The sequence below is a fragment of the Salvelinus sp. IW2-2015 genome, linkage group LG16, assembly GCF_002910315.2.
Source record: "Salvelinus sp. IW2-2015 linkage group LG16, ASM291031v2, whole genome shotgun sequence".
Lineage (NCBI taxonomy): Eukaryota > Metazoa > Chordata > Actinopteri > Salmoniformes > Salmonidae > Salvelinus > Salvelinus sp. IW2-2015.
In genome coordinates, this window is record NC_036856.1 from 34551424 (window position 1) to 34572207 (window position 20784).

Consider the following 20784-nt stretch of genomic DNA (forward strand, 5'->3'; position numbering starts at 1 on the left):
ACATATGGCATATAAATAATACCATTGGAAAAAAACAATCTCTAGTTTCTAAAACCGTTCAATTTTGTCTCTGAGTGATACACAAGTCATTTGACAGCACTTTCCCTGACCAAGAAGTAGAATGCAAGAGTCTATGCTCGTTTCAACGCTCTGCCTATATGTCATGACCCTATGACCAGAAACACACTTCATTCGCCTTCCTCTGGTGTAAGAGGACGTCAGAGGAGAAATTCTTTGTTTATCTGCGAGAGGTGGATGAACGCAGTGCCCTTGTTTGGGTGTAGGGCCTGATCAGAGCCTGAAGGTACGGAGGTGCCGTTCCCCTCACAGCTCCGTAGGCAAGCACCATGGTCTTGTAGCGGATGCGAGCTTCAACTGGAAGCCAGTGGAGAGAGCGGAGGAGCGGGGATATAAAGTGTGCCTGTCGTTGTGACACCATGTGTTCGATCTGAATGGGCTTCCTTTATGTTAAGGCTTGCCAGTGTTTGGAACGTGTGACAATATGAATAACCATGTCTGATTTATATGCATTCATGTGCTAAGTCACGCCCACCTGAATATTGGTCACTAGTGGCCATGTTGTTTGAGAAAATAGCCTGGAAAATATAGCGTTGAGAGACCTTGTTCCATAGATGCTATATATTTCATCCAGATCAGAACAGTGGTTCCGGAGCCATTCAAAATGGCTGAAAATCCATCATGGCGGACCTTATGGTGTAAATTTGCTCTTATTTATGACTCCAGATCACATGGGGTGAGAGGTGTGACCGTTACATTTTTGCATTTGAAATCAATTGTTGTAGCGCCACCATATGGCAAATATGCWTGGAATTGCATGACAGGATGTGGCCCTTTACCATCATGCAATGTTGCACCCTTCTAAGCCTTATCTTCTCACGAGATTTAGCATTTTAATTTGGCATTACGGAAGGCTGCCCTGATATCGGTATGCTATTTTCCATACTTTAAATAGTAATTCCAGGCGCTCACCTAACAGAGTTTCCACAATACCTGACACAGATCAATGCAAAACACTTTTTGTAACATAATCAGTTCTTTTATGGCAAAAAATCTGACTTCTCTTTCACTGTTGATGTWAGCCAAACTACCTCAGAAAAGCATGTCTGCTGCTAACTTCTGCTTTGTGCATTTGCTCCAATCTGATTGGTCGAGAGTGAATAGGATTTTTTTATAAAAAACGTTTTTATTTTTTTATATCAACTATACGGATATCTGAAAAAATGTCATGATATTAGTCAAATCATTTAAAATGTCTATCTCTACTAATTATCATCATCATGAACATACTGATCCTGAAATCATTATTTACCATAACACTTTCTAGATGAGATCAGACATTTGCATTGAATAATCATGTGTGAATCTCATGAATATGTGTTATAACCTGAATTTCCCCTTTCCACTTTGTCCTGCTTCATTTCTTTCAGCTGATTCCTATGAGATCAGAGTCAGCATGGACTTGGAAGCCCTGAGAGGAAATTTCATTGGAGCACATCTAATGAACACCTCCGACATCCGACCACTAGAGGCAGGCTCTACAGAGGAATACTCCTTCCTTTCCAGTTACATCATCAATGCTGAACCAGAGACGGTCATGTTCTTTGCTGTACGTTCTTGTGACAAGGATTCTCTGATGTCTGACATGTCTAATGTTGCTAAAGCCACAAAAAATGTACCATTTGTACCATTTGTTCCAACTACGTCTACGATATCACAATATCCAAGTCCAAACCTAAAGCGGTCCTCTGGATCAAATGTAGTAGCAGTGGTTGTATCAGTCATTGGTACTGCTGCAGTCATTATTGCTGTGCTAGTTGTAAGCAGGATGCGARTKAACAGACCCAGGAACACTCCCAACTTCACAGAGACACAGGTCTCTACAAGCTTGGTGTAACAATTCACAGCACGTATACATCCATGGGCTTATCAACACTAAAGATAACAATTGTATAATTAATATAACACTCCTTTCTGAAAAACAATGGCAACGCAAGCTATTCTCTCTTTGAATTTGAAAGCTATTACCCTTTCCAAAGGCAAGACAGAATTGTATTTACTGAGAAGACAGAGAGCAGAATGTGCCATCCATCGAGTAAGACTCAACCATTACTTCCATCATGGTAATCGCCCCAGTCGTTTACTGGCTAACAAACTACGCAGTAATGACCAATTAGCTGATATAGCAACTTCTGAATCTGAAACAGGGGAATTACTATCAGAACCCAAATGAATCAATCAAAGATTCTCCTTCTTCTTTAAAGAACTGTATACCTCTTATTGTGAATCCACACCAAGCCAGTCCTTTCTAAAAAGAATTAACAACTCCTCTTCTCTCAGAGGAAGCAGCCTCTCTGGAAGCCCAAATCTGTCTCAATGAACTTAAAAGGGCATTGAATAGCATGACTAAAGGAACATCACCTGGATGGATGGTATTCCCCCTGAGGTCTATTTCAAATGTTGGAATCAATTAGGTCCACTATTGCTCGAAATGACTAACACAGCCGTTCACAAAGGCTCATTGGGAGAAATGTGAATAATGCACAAATTTCGCTTTTATTTAACAAAAATTAAGGATGCCATCTGTGTTCTCACTATCGCCCCCTATCTTTGATAAACGCAGATCTTAAACTGTTTTCCAAAATGTTGTCATCCCGTCTCGAGACTTTCTTACCCAAATTGGTTTGAGCGTTCCCGACGGAGAACTCAGTCTTTAGTTATTGAATCCCAATCATTACCCATTTTAAATATTTGTGAGTAGATATATTTCCTCCTTAGATAAAACCATTGCAAGAAACTTTAACAGAACGCTCAAATCAATTAAAATCCAACCTCAGTAGATGGACTAACATCCCAGTTGCTTTAACTGGCAGAATATCTAATGTGAAAATGAATATATTGCCATGGGTGAATTTCTGTAGTTCAATTCTTCCCGTCTCTCCCTTCTGSCTATTGGGATACAATTCATAGTGCAGTTTCGAAATGCAAATGGCAAAGTAAGCGATCCTGGATAAAAAAACTAAAATAAACTTACAAAGAGGGAGTCTTTCCTACGTCTTGTAGGAGGACTATCCATACCAAACTTTCCAGGCACTAGCATTTCGCCCCATCCTAAATTGGTGTAACTGGGAATCAAAATGTCATGCCTATAATACAATATTTCACAATAATGCCTTGCGATCTGGAACAGAATATGGAAAAAGATGACCTTGGCATCCCGTAATCTGAACCATCAATTTATACATTTAAAGGTTGTTCAAAGACTGCATTAAACATCAAGGAAACGTTTCACGATGAAATTGGTCCCAACTGTTCACTGTGTTCCCTACGAGCAACAGTGACAAGCAACCATAGTTGCTGGGAGGCTGTACGGGCAGAGGCTTGTTTGATGGGCAGAAGCATACTTATTTTTGTTTATTTTCCTTTACATACTAAATGTCATAATGATCAATACTTTGTATTTATGTACCTTTATGTTATTTTTGAGTGGCAGCCTACAGGTCAAGACGATATGAACTGAACCGCCCCACTCTACTTCTCTCTTTTCATTATAGTCATAATGTTTGTAACTTGTTGTCATCATATTCATACATTTTTTWAAATGTTATATTCTTTCAGGACAAACACATTAACATATTGCATGCTTTGAATTTTTGAGATGTATTTGCTTAGTTTAWCCACAGGATGGCAGTCAAGTACCAGCATTAGCTTTTCTTCACTGTCTTTTGTCTGTCTGGTCTGGTGCTTTAGTATTGTCGTCATGTCATGATGTGGGCATATTCAAAACTTTTACGAATGAAACTGGCTACTCATTTACCATTATTATATTGTTTTACTGTGATTGAAAGGGGTCTATTCAAGGTCTTAATAAAAGGCCTATTTTACACTCACACATTCATTCGTTTATAATCATATATTCTACTCATGACTTCACACTTAACACTCATTGTCAGGTTTTGGCCAGGACTGTTCAGGTTTTGTTCACTAGATGTCCCCCTTGCACCTTTTTTGTACCTTTTGTTTTTCTTGCCCTAATTATTGTTTGCACCTGTAAGTCATTCCCTTGTTAGTATTTAAACCCTGTGTGTTCCTCAGTTCCTTGCTCAGTGTTTGTATGTTAGCACCCAGCCCCAGCGATCATTTTTCTCTTGTTGGATTTTCCAGAGGTTCTCTGGTTTTGTTCTCGTGTATTTTTGGATTGGTCTTTTGAGGTTTGTTTTTTCCCTTGCTGTTTTTACCACTTTGTGGATTTTCTTTGTATTTTGGAAGATATCTATTTTTTATTAAACCACCATCTCCAGTACTGCTGTGTCTGCCTCATCTTCTGGGTTCTGCCCATTATTAGTGACTGTTTCTCGCACCGGGTCCTGACACTCATTCCACATAATTTTGTGATAAATCGAATTGATAAATAAAAATCGTATAATTTGCTAAAGGAAGTGACTTTGTAATCTTTTGTTGTCTTTACCAGTTGATGTCAGGATTTCCTTCCTAGAATTTCAAACAGAAGCCATCAAAAGTATGTGTATGTATATGATACAATTCATGATTTTAACACCAACTAATCTAGCATCATCCAACACAATGCAAAGATTCTCCTTTCTGTGGTCTTTGACTTTCAAAACAGGAGATTTTCCTATAAGACCAGGGTTTACTGAGACTGTTCTATTCCTTTGCCTTGTGTATCATCTCAGGTATTTCCCTCTAACGTGTCTTTGAAACTAACGATGTCATCTAGCGCTTAGGAGCGTCAGTAAACTACATAAAACCATAAGTTACAATAAAGCCATTCCTAGGGACAAGCATGGATACCAACGCAGAAAAAACACCCAATAAAGCAATCATCAAATTGGAGGTTTGGAGTTTACAGAGAAACCCCCCTATTATCATCACTTGTTGTTATACTCAGTCTGGAAAACATAGTCACACTTTCCGTGATCACTCATTAGAGTTGAAAAGAAGGTGGCTCTTGAAAGAGTGGTACACCAATACAACAGAAGTACTGGGTGAACTTAACCAGGTCAAATACTACAGTTGGTCCATTGTGGGCAAGGAAGGAAGCCATGTCCCCAGATATCATAATGCTGAATGTCTATGGCCCCTGCATCATGTAGAGGGACACTGGGTTATTAATGGCCCAATTTTCAATCTCACCACAGACATGACTTCAATATCATAAATCCAGGGTAAAACCCATTGTGCCAAAGTCAGGAAGCCTTAAGTCATAAATTTGGTAAACACATACTAAAAGTTGATTCATCATGACAACAAATTAGTATCAGTAACAAACCACCATAGAGAGATGAAATGAAACGTGATTCTTGATAATACTAATTGAATTAAACCCCAAGACAATTTGTATTTCTGCCCTGCTACTACAGTATACAGAATGTAAAATATTTGGTTATTTTATGTAGTTACCGAAAGTTCAATCAGGAAGGCTTGTCTGAATGTTCATTTAACTTCATCCAGGAAGCATAACATAATTCACTCTGTTTCCTATTCTAGGGGCCTAYTGGGAATGAATACACACGTATCATCATCAGCATAGCGTCTTGTTTCTCCTCTTTCCTATTAGCCAGTTGTGGAATGGCATTCACCTATTTTACCTTATAAGCACGGCACAATAATGCACATACCTCACGCTTGCCGTTTAACCTATGGGCTCACTCTTACAATTATCACCTTTCTCTTGCTCAACCAATGGACTTACATCTTGTGATATATAAATATTGTACGTCAACTCACCCTTGTTCTCTCACTTGCTACTTTTCACATCATCTGGCTCCGAGGATCTTCCCTCGGAGACAAGGCCATTCCCCAAACTATTTAATAAAATATCCTTTTGCAATCCATTTTTGTTGTTCATTCAGTTAAGTCTGTACTCGATTCTCCCCCCAGCCCCTGTCCCCGTGCTTCCCCTCTGCTGTCTCCCACCATCTTCACCCCAGTCTCCCCCCAGCCCCTGTCCCGGCTTCCCCTCTGCAGTCTCCCACCATCTTACGCCAGTCTCCCCCAGCCCCTTCCCGTGCTTCCCCTCTGCTGTCTCCCACCATCTTCACCCCAGTCTCCCCCAGCCCCTGTCCCCGTGCTTCCCCTCTGCTGTCTCCCACCATCTTCACCCCAGTCTCCCCCCAGCCCCTGTCCAGACCACATTGTGACGTATTACAGAGGGAGAGTCAATATGCAGAATGATTCATGGGAAACTCAGCCTAAGCTTTGGCAAGGAGCAAAGAGACAGGATCTTCATCTTGGTGAATTGTGTCCCTCTCTCTACATGTCTGTCACTCAACTAAGTCTTTCTCTCTGTCTCAATGTTTATATTTGTGCCTCTCTTTAGCCATGTTGGCTTCATCCTCCACTCTGCAGTTGGCCATCCCTGTTTCACCACCACAGCAGTGCTGATCCATGTACTTCTAAGGCAGGCAAGAGAGGCCAAACACGGAGGGCTGAAAGTTCATATTAAACATTTGATTAAGCAACCCTATAATAAGGTTGTGTTGGTATGAAGATAATTGTACATTGTCTATGGTGATTGACAGCACTTATTTTCTGAATAAAACCGTGCCATGCTTTAAAAAGGCATTCAGATTCTTCAAGATAATCTCTCCTGGACTTGGATGCCTTTCATATGTGTATTTCTATGTGTCAAATTACCATCCCCTTAAGAGGCACTATTACATTKATTTGCCACAGCTTGCCAAAGCAAATTAAATATTTTCCATTCTGACAAAATCATAGCCTATTATTATTCCATCATTCATCTTAAGGGCTCAAAAGCACTGACTAAAACAAACTATCAAATTCAACAATAATGTTATTGCACACTGATACCAAATGCAGGCAAGCTTTAGTTAAACCATGGCTTGCAGTGCAAATGATTGTTTAAACAGAACCATGTTGTGTTTCTAAACACTAGCGGGTGATGAACATCAGCTCACCATTCAGCCTCGTCCGTTCTGTCTCTGTTACTCGGTGGATGGCCTGGCCAGTACTATCAGAGGGAGCATTGAATACAGAGAAAGCATGCAGTACCATCACGACTTGTATGGCCTGATTCAATACATTGCTCCAGTTCTTTCAAATCTATAAGAGGACCTTTACATCAGAAAAACCTCAACGTTATAACCCTTCTATAATACCCCTTATTATGGTGAACTGAACTTTACTGTGCAGGTAGTGTGTTTGAATGCCCTGTCTGTACCTGATCCATTGTTATGAGCTGAGGTATAACACGTGCATGCAGAAAAATTCTGCTGCACATATGGGACCTCTTTTGAGCTTTCATCTGTGACGAATTAGCAGCTATTGATGTCAATATTCAGATTGATCTTCCTAAATCTATAAAGCTATTTGGAGACTGTCATTCGTAGCCTCAAAAGGTACAGTATACTGACTAATGCCACTTAATTAGACAGGATTATATTTGAGCCCAGACTTCAAATCTGCACTTAAATACTTCCTTCTTTTTCATTCTTGATTCATCTGGAACGAGAAAAAAGGGGAATTTCTTTAGCCAACTACACGTTTAAAACCTTTATCCTGACTTACCACTGGGCACAGATGTCAATTCAACATGTATTTCATTTCATAAATGTAATTGAAATGATGTGGAAACAATGTTCATTTAAATCAGTGTGTGCCCAGGGGGTTATTTGTCAACTCAAAAATGTAAACAAATTAAGTCATCTTAGTGGTTTGATTATCCTGACCTCGGGACCAGGAAATGCAAGCTCAAGGGCCATGTTTACAAACTGGAGACCCATTCAAACAAAATCACTAGTAGGGACTTTTTTGTTGGTGTAGTTTTTTGGGGGCCCATCCACCACCCCTCTTCGGAGGACAAAAATAAACTTTGTTTTTACAGTGTTTTCTTTAGTCGTACATTCTACACACATTTTACATACATGGCTTCTTTTTTTTTTACAGTAGTTACATAGCAAGAATTAGTCATTTAATATTTGTATATACATTACATCTAGATAGATAGTACTTGAATATTATAAATCGTGTTTTCAGTCATAACTATCATAGAAGATGAGATTTGAAACATACCCTTCAGCTACTATCAGTCCATCCCACCTATCTACTACCACCCCCCATATCTGGAAAATGGCCCTCGCGGATTCTCACTGCAGCCTGTAGAAACATAAGGCCTCTGTCACCAAGGACCTCCCAGGAAATAGCTCTTAATCACAATAATCAGAAAAATAAATGTTCAGGGTATCCAATGTGATTTATCTATGAGGCGAATGCCTTCCGCGGTCATCTGGAAGTGCAGGGGAGCCACTTCTTAAATCTACTGATAGCAGATCAAACATTAAACGTCTACTTGTTCAGTTCTGCTGAGTCAGAGAGCACCAGAAGTTCACCCACAGAACATTTTCCAGCAGTTAATAGTTTGAGCATCCGCGTCCAAATAAAGTGTGACCTAACCTTTCACTCCAGATTCAAGGAGGAGATATAGAAATACATCAGACATTGTCTTTTTGATTGTTAATGTTACTGGAAAGTGTTTTGGTGGATCAATACACCTTCATAAAGTTGAAGAATTCAGTTGTTATAACCCAATACATTTGATAAAATCATTGCGCTCAATTTGACCTCACTGTGCCACCTGTCAGCCTACTGTTTTTTAATAATTAAAAGTCCCCGTTAGATGCCTGCCCACTGGGCAAAAACTCCTTTCATCCACCTTGTTTCCATGTCATTTCAACAACCAAAAATGTATGTGATGATGTTGAGTCAATGTGGGAAACTGATTGGATTTGCAAAAAGTCATCAATATAAGGGAATTTAGTCTTTTAACCGAAATCTAATGACAATGTGGCATTGTTTGTTGATTTCACTTTGAATTTACATTAGTTGACAACTCAACCAAATGTAAATCCAAACTAGATGTTGAACTGAAGTCTGTGCCCAGTGGGTGGTCTCGTGTTATGGGACAGGTAATCATTGATATGAGAGAGGTCTGTAAGGATATTAAGGTCTTCTGTGTGTACAGAGGCTGCTGGCATTACCCTGGTATTGAGAATCAGTGGAAAGACTTAGCCGCTTGACATTGTAAATCCTACATTGATCGCATTGCATTAATTCATGTACCTCCTGGCATCTAGTTGTGTTGGCTTTGTTTTGAGAACCTTACATCCGAGTCAAAGGTCAGATCATGGGAAGTTCACACCACAAACATGTCCACAAAGGAAATTCTCTCTCTCTCTCTCTCTCTCTCTCTCTCTTCTCTTCTCTTTTCTCTCTCGCCCCGCCCCCACCCTCCGCGCTCTCTCCTTTCGATTTCGCGTCGTCTCGGTGCATGTACAGGTGCTTCGGCTCCCCCTCCTTTGGTCTGTGTAAATGGGGTTAAAACGGTCTCATTTGGGTTGGCCAGGAGCTGATGTAAGGGCTGTTGGCTTGAATGTATTTAGATTCAGTGGGGTATGTAAAGCCTTACTAAGCTGAGTCTTACTCTGCCTGACATCATGGAGCTGCAGGAAGATTTGACAACAGCTCGGTGTTTTCACAACCCAACCAGGCCTCCTGAAAGAGAGGAGCAGAGAGAGGGCAGGAGGAGAGAGAGCGAGGAGAGAGAGTAAAGAGAGATAATTAAAATGGATTGAGGGAAAGAGAGATGGAGAACGTGAGAGAGAAAGAGGTCATCAAAAGGATGTGAGAGTTTGTCAGAGGCAGAGCAATGCACAGAAGCTGGTGTTCTGACCCGCTGGGGCTTGTTCCCTCTTCGTGGGTTTGGCATTTGAGTGTAGCATTGAGAAGAACAGGCATGCTGTCCTTTCACCTCTGGTCTGTCTGTTCAGATTCTTGCACATCTGAACCTTATCACTGATTCTTCCTCTTTGTTCTCTCCCTGTCCAATCCATTCTGGATACACACATACTGTGACGTACACACACAGTTAACCCACCACCCTCTTCTGTTCTGCTCCACTATCTCCACACCGTGTTTCAATTGCACTGTACGGCCATTCCAAACACAACAGGACAACGCGTGCAAACACACACCATGCGTTCACATAACACACGTAGCAGCGCCGCAGCGACACGGGTTACAGGGAAGAGAGAGAAAGAGGGGGGCATCACTGAATCACTGAATCCCATCCATCTCCATTGATGCTACAGTTGGTCCTGGACAACTAGGTCACAAGGACGTGTTGACGACCAATAGTGTCAATGCTGCAATACACTGTGTGCTGAGAGCCCAAACATAAAAGCTGAGAGCCCAACACCACATAAACATGCTGAGAGCCAACACCACATAAATAACTGAGAGCGCAACACCAACAAAACCGTGAGAGCCAACAACATAAAACGCTGAGAGCCCAACACATACATACACTGAGAGCACACAATAATCACTGAGAGCCCAACACCACATAAACATGCTGAGGAAGCCCAACACCACATAAATACACTGAGAGCCAAACAACATAATCACCTGAGAGCCCAACACACATAAAACACGCTGAAGAGCCCAAACCAAACATAAACACGCTGAGAGCCCAACACAATAAACACCTGAGAGCAAACCAATAAACACGCTGAGCACCCACAACATAAATACGCTGAGAGGAACACAGTAAATACACTGAGAGCCAAACCACATAAAACGCTGAGAGCCCAAACCAAATAAACACGCTGAGAGCACACACATAAATACACTGAGAGCCCAACACACATAACACGCTGAGAGCCAACACATAAACAACGGTGAGAGCCCAACACAACATAAACACCTGAGAGCCCAACACCACATAAACACGCTGAGAGCCAACAATAAACAGTGAACCACACATAAACACGCTGAGAGCCCACACCACATACAACAGCTGAGAGCCAAACACAATAAATACGCTGAGAGCAACACACATAAACACGCTGAGAGCCAACACCACATAACACGCTGAGAGCCCAACACCACATACATACACGTGAGAGCCCAACACCACATAGAAAACGCTGAGAGCCCAACACACATAAATACACTGAGAGCCCAACACCAAAACACGCTGAGAGCCAACACCATAATACACTGAGAGCCAACACACATAAATAGCTGAGAGCAACACACAATAAACACGCTGAGAGCCCAACACATAACAGTGCTGGAGCACCAACACCACATAAAGCTGAGAGCCCAACACCACATAAACATGCTGAGAGCCCAACCACACATAAACACGCTGAGAGCCCAACACCAGATAAATAACTGGAGAGCCACACCACATAAATAACTGAGAGGCCAACACACATAATACACTGAGAGCCCAGATATAACGTGAGAGCCACAACCACATAAACACGCTGAGAGCCAACACCACATAAATACGCTGAGAGCCCAACACCACATAAACACGCTGAGAGCCCAACACCACATAAAAGCTGAGAGCCAACACCACATAAACAGCTGAGAGCCCAACACCAACATAAAATAGCACTGTAGAGCCCAACACACATAAAATACACTGAGACCCAACAACACACTAACACGCTGAGAGCCCACAACACATAAACACGCTGAGAGCCAACCAATAAACACGCTGAGAGCCAACACACATAACACGTGAGAGCCACACACAATAAACAATCCTGAGAGCCAACACACATAAAAGCTGAGGCCAACCAATAATAAGAGAGCCAACACCACAAAAACAGCTGAGAAGCCAACACCACATAAACACGCTGAGAGCCAACACGACATAAAATAACTGAGAGCCCAACACCACATAAACACGCTGGAGACCCAACACCACAATAAACACCTGAAAGCCAACATACAACCCTGAGAGCCAACACCACATAAATACACTGAGAGCCCAACACACATAAACATGCTGAGAGCCAACACGACATAAACACGCTGAGAGCCCAACACCACATACATAACTGAGAGCCCAAAACACATAAACACGCTGAGAGCCAACCCACATATAAACACGCTGAGAGCCAAACAAATACATACACTGAGAGCCCAACACCACATAAATACACTGAGAGCCCAACACCACATACATACACTGAGAGCCCAACACCACATAAATACACAGAGCCCAACACCACATAAATACACAGAGAGCCCAACACCACATACATACACTGAGAGCCCTACACCGCATAAATGCACAGAGCCCAACACCACATAAACAACATTAGTCCATTAGTCCATAGTCCCTGTTTGTAGGTCGCGAACGTGAGATGCACATGCTAAGAACAGAGAGCCTTTAAAAATGACCAGATGATAAAGAGAGCGCATATTTGTTGGGGGTCAGTGTCAGACTTGTTGGTGTGTGTCTCAAAGCGTGCTTGTCTGTGGCTAATTGAATGAAAGAGGTGCGGAAGAGGGTCCATTCAGTCCAGCCTGTCAATTAGGCCATTAGGGGACTAGATCACAGATTCACTTTGACATGTGCTTTCACACTCTATGAAAGCATTTCTCTGAATCCCAATGACTGTGTGTGTGTGTGTTGTTAGCGCGCGCGCGTGTGTGTGTGTGTTGTTAGCGTGAGTGTGTGTGTGTGCGCACGCGCGCGCGTGTGTGTGTGTGTGTGTGTGTGTGTGTGTCTCCTCTGTCAATGGCTCACAGGACTGTCTCTTTATGAGGTGTCTCACCTGTTTAATAAATTACTGGCAGGACTTACTCAAGAGCACTGGAGGCCCACGAACACAGCAGAACAATCCTCACATGTATACTGTATGTATAATATAACCTACAGCCTTATTCTGAAACAGATTGTGTCGAGGCACAGATCTGGGGCAGGGTACCAAAACATTTCTGCAGCATTGAATGTCCCCAAGAACACAATGGCCTCCCTCATTCTTAAATGGAAGAAGTTTGAAACGACTAAGACTCTTCCTAGAGCTGGCCGCCTGGCCAAACTGAGCAAACTGAGGAGAAGGGCCTTGGTCAGGGGTGTGACCAAGAACCTGATGGTCACTCTGAGATCTAGAGCTCATCTGTGGAGATGGGATTTCCTTCAAGAAGTACAACTATCTCTGKAGCACTCCACCAATCAGGCTTTTATGATAGAGTGGCCAGATGGAAGCCACTCCTCAGTAAAAGGCACATGACAGCCCGCTTGGAGTTTGCCAAAGGGCACCTAAAGACTCTCAGACCATGAGAAACAATATTCTCTGGTCTGATGAAACCAATATGGAACTCTTTGACCTGAATGCCAAGCGTCACGTCTGGAGGAAACCTGGCACCAACCCTACGGTGAAGCATGGTGGTGGCAGCATCATGCTGTGGGGATGTTTTTCAGCAGCAGGGACTGGGAGACTAGTCAGGATCGAAAACCTGCTCCAGAGTGCTCAGGACCTCAGACTAGTCAGGATTGAGGAAAAGATGAACGGAGCAAAGTACAGAGAGATCCTTGATGAAAACCTGCTCAACAGGACAACGACCCTAAGCACACAGCTAAGACAATGCAAGAGTGGCGTCGGGCCAAGTCTCTGAATGTCCTTGAGTGGCCCAGCCAGAGCCCGGACTTGAACACGATCGAAACATCTCTGGAGAGCCCTGAAAATAGCTGCGCAGTGGCACTCCCCATCCACCTGACAGAGCTTGAGAGGATCTGCAGAGAGGAATGGGAGAAACTCCCCAAATAGAGGTGTATCAAGCTTGTAGTGTCATACCGAAGAGACTCCAGGTTGTAATTGCTGCCAAAGGTGCTTCAATAAAGTACTGACTAAAGGGTCTGAATACTTATGTAAATGTGATGTAAAAACAATTTAATCAAATTTAGAATAAGGCTGTAACGTAACAAAATGTGGAAAAAGTCAAGGGGTCTGAATACTGTRAGAATGCACTTTTTTCAATGTGTTGTACCTGTATGACACTATAAAGTCAAGATGCTGAAGGTACATTTAAATATTCAATGTTAGTGATCAATGATGTATGAAAACTGATTCACATTATGAACCAAGAACTTCAATGCAACTGATATGAGACCTTTGAGCCAAATGGGATGCAGAATTGCAGGTCTTACCCTAGCTGAGAGAACTCCACTCCACGATATATACATCTCAATGGAGTTGAGTGTCGGTGGAGTGTACCTCCAACTACATCGAGTCACTATCAGTCTCTACATGAAAAATGTCCATTCTTTAATGTGGACCTTGTACCTATATTTGTCCTGTGTAAGCCTTTCTTTGGGAGCTGAAATCTGTAGTTTTTAATAAAAGTAGCATTTTACTCTGCCAAGGGAGCCGTTGTTTGTTAACAGAGCAGCCTGTCATCGCACGGCAGATTTGTTTTGTTTTGTGAGTGGAATTATACTTTTTTAAAGTTTGGATTCCAAATCCAACTGAAAACTCTATAACAAACAGGACAAGGACAGGTAAACACTAAGCATTAAATAATGGATATTTATGAAAGTATCGAGTGGTAGTGGATGCTTGAAGGCATAACTTCCTACTCAGTGGATGACAGTGGACAGTGGATGACAGTGGACAGTGGATGACAGTGGACAGTGGATGACAGTGGACAGTGGATGACAGTGGACAGTGGATGACAGTGGACAGTGGATTTTGGGAGTCACTTTGACAGACTTCACATTAAATGAAATTCCACGAATACAGAATGATGCTGAGACTCAGATTGTTCACTTTAAAATGTACACTACTGGTCAAAAGTTTTAGAACACCTACTGAGTCAAAGGTTTTTCTTAAATATTTACAATTTTCTACATTGTAGAATAATAGTGAAGACATCAAATCTATGAAATAACACATATGGAATCATGTAGTAACCAAAAAAGTGTTAAACAAATCAAAATATATTTCATATTTGAGATTCTTCAAATAGCCACCCTTGCCTTGATGACAGCTTTGCACACATTACTCACCCACATGGGATGAGTCATGTGTATAACCTTGGAGGCCCGTTGTCCCGTTGTCACTCTCATATGTGATACTATGGGAGAGACGGAATTAATCCCCACAGACACATGCGCGCACGGTACACTATAACATAAAACAGATGAGCTTGTTTGGAAACCATATTATGGTTGTTGGGTAGCCATTGGAGATTGAACAACAACTCCCCCTTGGGTTCCGCCTCTAACCTCTACCCACGTCTGATTGCATCACTTTGTGGGAACACTGTGGCCTATTTCGGACCCTTTGTTTACTTCCCCCCCGAATCCCATAGAGAGGCTTGTCCCAGAGTAACACACACACACCACACTGCAAACCCAATAATATGATAACTCTAGCTGCATTCCAGGATGTGGAGAGAGAGTACTCACTGCGGACAAACCAGGAGAAATATAAATATGAAAATACTACAAGAATGTGGCTCTTAGTGTGACACTGCTTCATTTAAAGGCAGAGCAAAACAACACGTATGCCAGACTCCAGATAGAGCTGAGTTTTTTTTTCTGTCACTGTGGTTTGAGAGCAGAATATGTATGTGAGAGACTGGGAGGCAGGCCACACGGGTTTAGGGTTTGGTCTCAAAGAGGGGACACAGTGGGGTTTCCACGTCCAAAACAAAGCTCTGTCTGTAACCATCAAGCTATTCTCCACTACCCTGGTTTATGGTCCAAGAGGTGGCTTGTGGTGTTACTATCCTCAGATTCAAGGTAATATGAAACAGTTTGGGGCTGGTATTGTCCTGACATGGACAGAGATTCCAGGAGATTTGTGGTCCAGTGTGGATTGTGGTCTGCCCTGTGTGGACCACTATAACCACAAACCAAACGAGCCACACACATCCTAGAGAACCATCTCCTCAGGATCTGATGAAACAGAAACATTGGGGTGTGTCAGTGAATACAGAGCATGTTGGGTCTTACAAAATGCTATTATTAAGCTGTGTTTTTGTCCATTGTACAAACTATGGCAGTAGAGCACCATGGACAAACTGAGGGTTTCGGCTGGTCCATTGTCTTGCTCTCCATATAGTATGACGATAAGCTTTTTTTACAGAGACCAGAAGGCTCATCTGTTGTTGATCTGTGTTAAACAACATTTTTATATGATTGTTGGATCTCCACCTACCTCCTGCTGTGCAGCCTCTGTGGTGGAACTCCCACCCTGTCCTGATGTTGTCGAGGCCTGTGCTGTAGTAAGCTCTCCTCCCCACTGTTCCTTTGTTCTTTTACAGCCTCACGAGTCTGTGTCCACTACACCACTGTGGTTAGAGTCTGCTAACACGCAGACTTCAACACAATCCATACGTGTTTAGTCTGTGCATTTGTTATACCACACATTATCAGATTCAGACATAACCGATCTGTCTCCAAATAGTAAAAATCAATGGCCCTGAAACTGACACCAGAACCAGCTAGCAACAGTCAGCCAAATGGCCAGTCAGTGACATATGCTTTGTTTTTCTACAATGTGGTTTTAAATGTCTCTCTTTAACCTCTAAAAGTCTAACGGGGGAGGGATTGTTTTAAGATGGTCATACTATGGTTCACAAAAGTATCTAATTGTATGATTATAACTAGAGTAGAGCCAATGGACCTGAAGGCTACGGCACAGAGCAGTTCGAGCAGTCTGGGAAGAGGGTTGATAAAAGGATGTCATATAATGTGAAGTGCTAATGGGTTTGCTGCGAAGTAGCAAGGAGGGAGGACAGGGCTGGTTGGAGGGTATTGATTAGAAAATGTACACGAGGCTCTCTGAAAGAGAAGCCAACTGGAATAGTGGTTATAGAGAAACACAGATAGGCCTATACAATAACAGTACATCAAGGATAACGGGCAGTTACCACTAAACCCAACGCCACAATAAATGAAATAAGGACACATCTCAAGGTGGAACAATGGCTCCTTGTGGGTTACAAGAGAATAACACAACTGCTAATGAAGACAGGCTGGGGAGGATCTCTATCTCTCCTGAGTACATTGTTTGCTTTCTTTGTAGAGAAATATTTGAAATATGGCCAAAGACAGCCCTTTAGGGAACAGGGAGGTGAAACCCCTGATAGTTCTGGGTTTCATTTGCTTTCATACATAACATTCTGTGACTTTTATTTCAGCTAAATGTTGTGTTAGAGATAACAAAGACGTTAGTGTAACATTGAAAATATATGTAATTAATCACTTCCGTAAGCTACACATTTGCATACTGCATATAATTCTCAACATCAATGCACATGTCAAACATTAGATGTACATCTCAATAATATACACACAAAATAAACAGCTTCTTCCTGTAAAACATTGRATCACAATTAAAAACCTGTACCACACAAAGCAAAATGTGTCAATTTGCAAGATCCAGTGCATTTAGTCAATCTCAATGACTTGAGATGACCGCTCCAACTTCCGGGTTGGAGCGAGCGGTCGCATTCGCACTTTGGTCCGCAGGTAGTATAACTTTTCATTACATTTCATTACATTTCATTATAGTACAACGGTTTGATTTGTCTAATCTTAGCAATTTCTTCTTAGCTAGCTACATAGCCGTCTTTGTATCAAGACTAATTGCGTAATTATCGTATTCCGTCGTCCTAACGTAGTCTACACTGCTATCTGCCCAGCAGCTAGCCAGCTAGCAAACGTCTACCGAATAGCAGCACTGTAGAACTATTACACTCAACTGAACGACTTGATTAGTGTAGTGTTAGCTAGCTACATAGTTGTCTTTGCTGTCTTCGTATCCAAGATAATTGTGGAGTTGTAGGTGTGTAGTTTTAGAGTGATTATCTTAATTTACAGAGGTTAGCTAGCCAGCTATTTATCGTCTTAACGTAGGAGACACTGCTAGTTAGCCAACAGCTAGCCAACGTCTACCGAATAGAACTTCCGCACTCAAACACGGTCGCATTCCGCTTCGCTCACAGGTAGTATCACATTTTCATTTCATTTCATTACAGTACAACGGTTTGATTTGTTTGATCGTAGCTAGCTACATAGCTAGCACATAGCCGTCTTTGTATCAAAGATAATTGTGTAGTCTAGAGCGATTTTCTAGGTTAGCTAGCCAGCTATTGTCGTTCTTTTAACGCAAAGTAACGTAATCAACACACTGCTAGCTAGCCAGCTAGCCCCCGAATAGCAGCACTGTAGAAAACTATTACACTCAACGGAACGACTTGATTAGTGCAGTGTCAACAACGCACCACTGCCAGCTAGCCTACAAGTCAACAACGCAGCCACTGCCAGCTAGCCTACTTCAGCAGTACTGTATCATTTTAATCATTTTAGTCAATAAGATTCTTGCTACGTAAGCTTAACTTTCTGAACATTCGAGACGTGTAGTCCAGTTGTCATTCGAATCTCCTTTGCATTAGCGTAGCCTCTTCTGTAGCCTGTCAACTATGTGTCTGTCTATCCCTGTTCTCTCCTCTCTGCACAGACCATACAAACGCTCCACACCGCGTGGCCGCGGCCACCCTAATCTGGTGGTCCCAGCGCGCACGACCCACGTGGAGTTCCAGGTCTCCGGTAGTCACTGGGCTCTGATGCCGATCTGCGGCCAACAAGGCAGAGTTCATCTCAGCCTATGCCTCCCTCCAGTCCCTCGACTTCTTGGCACTGACGGAAACATGGATCACCACAGATAACACTGCTACTCCTACTGCTCTCTCTTCGTCGCCCACGTGTTCTCGCACACCCGAGAGCTTCTCGGTCAGGGTGGTGGCACCGGGATCCTCATCTCTCCCAAGTGGTCATTCTCTCTTTCTCCCTTACCCATCTGTCTATCGCCTCCTTTGAATTCCATGCGTCACAGTTACCAGCCCTTTCAAGCTTAACATCCTTATCATTTATCGCCCTCCAGGTTCCCTCGGAGAGTTCATCAATGAGCTTGATGCCTTGATAAGCTCCTTCCTGAGGACGGCTCACCTCTCACAGTTCTGGGCGACTTTAACCTCCCACGTCTACCTTTGACTCATTCCTCTCTGCCTCCTTCTTTCCACTCCTCTCCTCTTTTGACCTCACCCTCTCACTTCCCCCTACTCACAAGGCAGGCAATACGCTCGACTCATCTTTACTAGATGCTGTTCTTCCACTAACCTCATGCGCAACTCCCTCCAAGTCTCCGACCACTACCTTGTATCCTTTCCCTCTCGCTCTCATCCAACACTTCCACACTGCCCCTACTCGGATGTATCGCGCCGTCCAACTTCGCTCTCTCTCCCCGCTACTCTCTCCTCTTCCATCCTATCATCTCTTCCTCTGCTCAAACTTCTCCAACCTATCTCCTGATTCTGCCTCCTCAACCCTCCTCTCTCCTTTCTGCATCCTTTGACTCTCTCTGTCCCCTATCCTCCAGGCCGGCTCGGTCCTCCCCTCCCGCTCCGTGGCTCGACGACTCATTGCGAGCTCACAGACAGGGCTCCGGGCAGCCGAGCGGAAATGGAGGAAAACTCGCCTCCCTGCGGACCTGGCATCCTTTCACTCCTCCTCTCTACATTTTCCTCTTCTGTCTCTGCTGCTAAGCCACTTTCTACACTCTAAATTCCAAGCATTGCCTCTAACCCTAGGAAGCTCTTTGCCACCTTCCTCCCTCCTGAATCCTCCTCCCCCTCCCCCCCTCCTCCCTCTCTGCAGATGACTTCGTCAACCATATTTGAAAAGAAGGCTCGACGACATCGATCCTCGTTTGCTAAGTCAAACGACACCGCTGTTCTGCTCACACTGCCCTACCCTGTGCTCTGACCTCTTTCTCCCTCTCTCTCCAGATGAAATCTCGCTGTTTGTGACGCCGGCGCCCAACAACCTGCCCGCTTGACCCTATCCCCTCCTCTCTTCTCCAGACCATTTCCGGAGACCTTCTCTACCTCACCTCGCTCATCAACTCATCCCTGACCGCTGGCTACGTCCCTTCCTCTTCAAGAGAGCGAGAGTTGCACCCCTTCTGAAAAAACCTACACTCGATCCCTCCGATGTCAACAACTACAGACCATATCCCTTCTTTCTTTTCTCTCCAAAACTCTTGAACGGCCGTCCTTGGCCAGCTCTCCCGCTATCTCTCTCAGAATGACCTTCTTGATCCAAATCAGTCAGGTTTCAAACTAGTCATTCAACTGAGACTGCTCTTCTCTGTATCACGGAGGCGCTCCGCACTGCTAAAGCTAACTCTCTCTCCTCTGCTCTCATCCTTCTAGACCTATCGGCTGCCTTCCGTACTGTGAACCATCAGATCCTCTCTCCACCCTCTCGGAGTTGGGCATCTCCGGCGCGGCCCACGCTTGGATTGCGTCCTACCTGACAGGTCGCTCCTACCAGGTGGCGTGGCGAGAATCTGTCTCCTCACCACGTGCTCTCACCAACTGGTGTCCCCCAGGGCTCTGTCTCTTGGCCCTCTCCTATTCTCGCTATACACAAAGTCACTTGGCTCTGTCATAACCTCACTGGTCTCTCCTATCATTTGCTATGCAGACGACACACAACTAATCTTCCTCTTCCCCCTTCTGATGACCAAGGTGGCGAATCGCATCTCTGGATGTCTGGCAGACATATCAGTGTGGATGACGGTCACCACCTCAAGCTGAAACCTCGGCAAGACGGAGCTGCTCTCTCCTCCGGGGAAGGACTGCCCGTTCCATGATCTCGCCATCACGGTTGACAACTCCATTGTGTCCTCCTCCCAGAGCGCTAGAACCTTGGCGTGATCCTGGACAACACCCTTGCGTTCTCAACTAACATCAAAGCGGTGGCCCGTTTCCTGGTAGGTTCATGCGTCTACAACATCCGCAGAGTACGACCCTGCCTCCACACAGGAAGCGGCGCAGGTCCTAATCCAGGCACTTTGGATCATCTCCCGTCTGGATTACTGCAACTCCGTGTTGGCTGGGCTCCCTGCC

The 20784-nt window shown here is 43.6% G+C and overlaps 1 protein-coding gene across 1 annotated transcript in view; it reads left to right on the forward strand.

The window, feature by feature from the left end:
* Positions 1–19709, forward strand: part of LOC111975479 (calcium-activated chloride channel regulator 3A-1-like) — a 37950-nt gene extending 18241 nt beyond the window's left edge. The window contains exons 8-10 of the mRNA XM_070447432.1: positions 1449–1627; positions 5920–6175; positions 19660–19709. Of these exons, the coding sequence (XP_070303533.1) occupies positions 1449–1627; positions 5920–6175; positions 19660–19709 (485 nt within the window). The remainder of the gene's footprint in view (positions 1–1448; positions 1628–5919; positions 6176–19659) is intronic.
* Positions 19710–20784: the final 1075 nt, after the last annotated feature.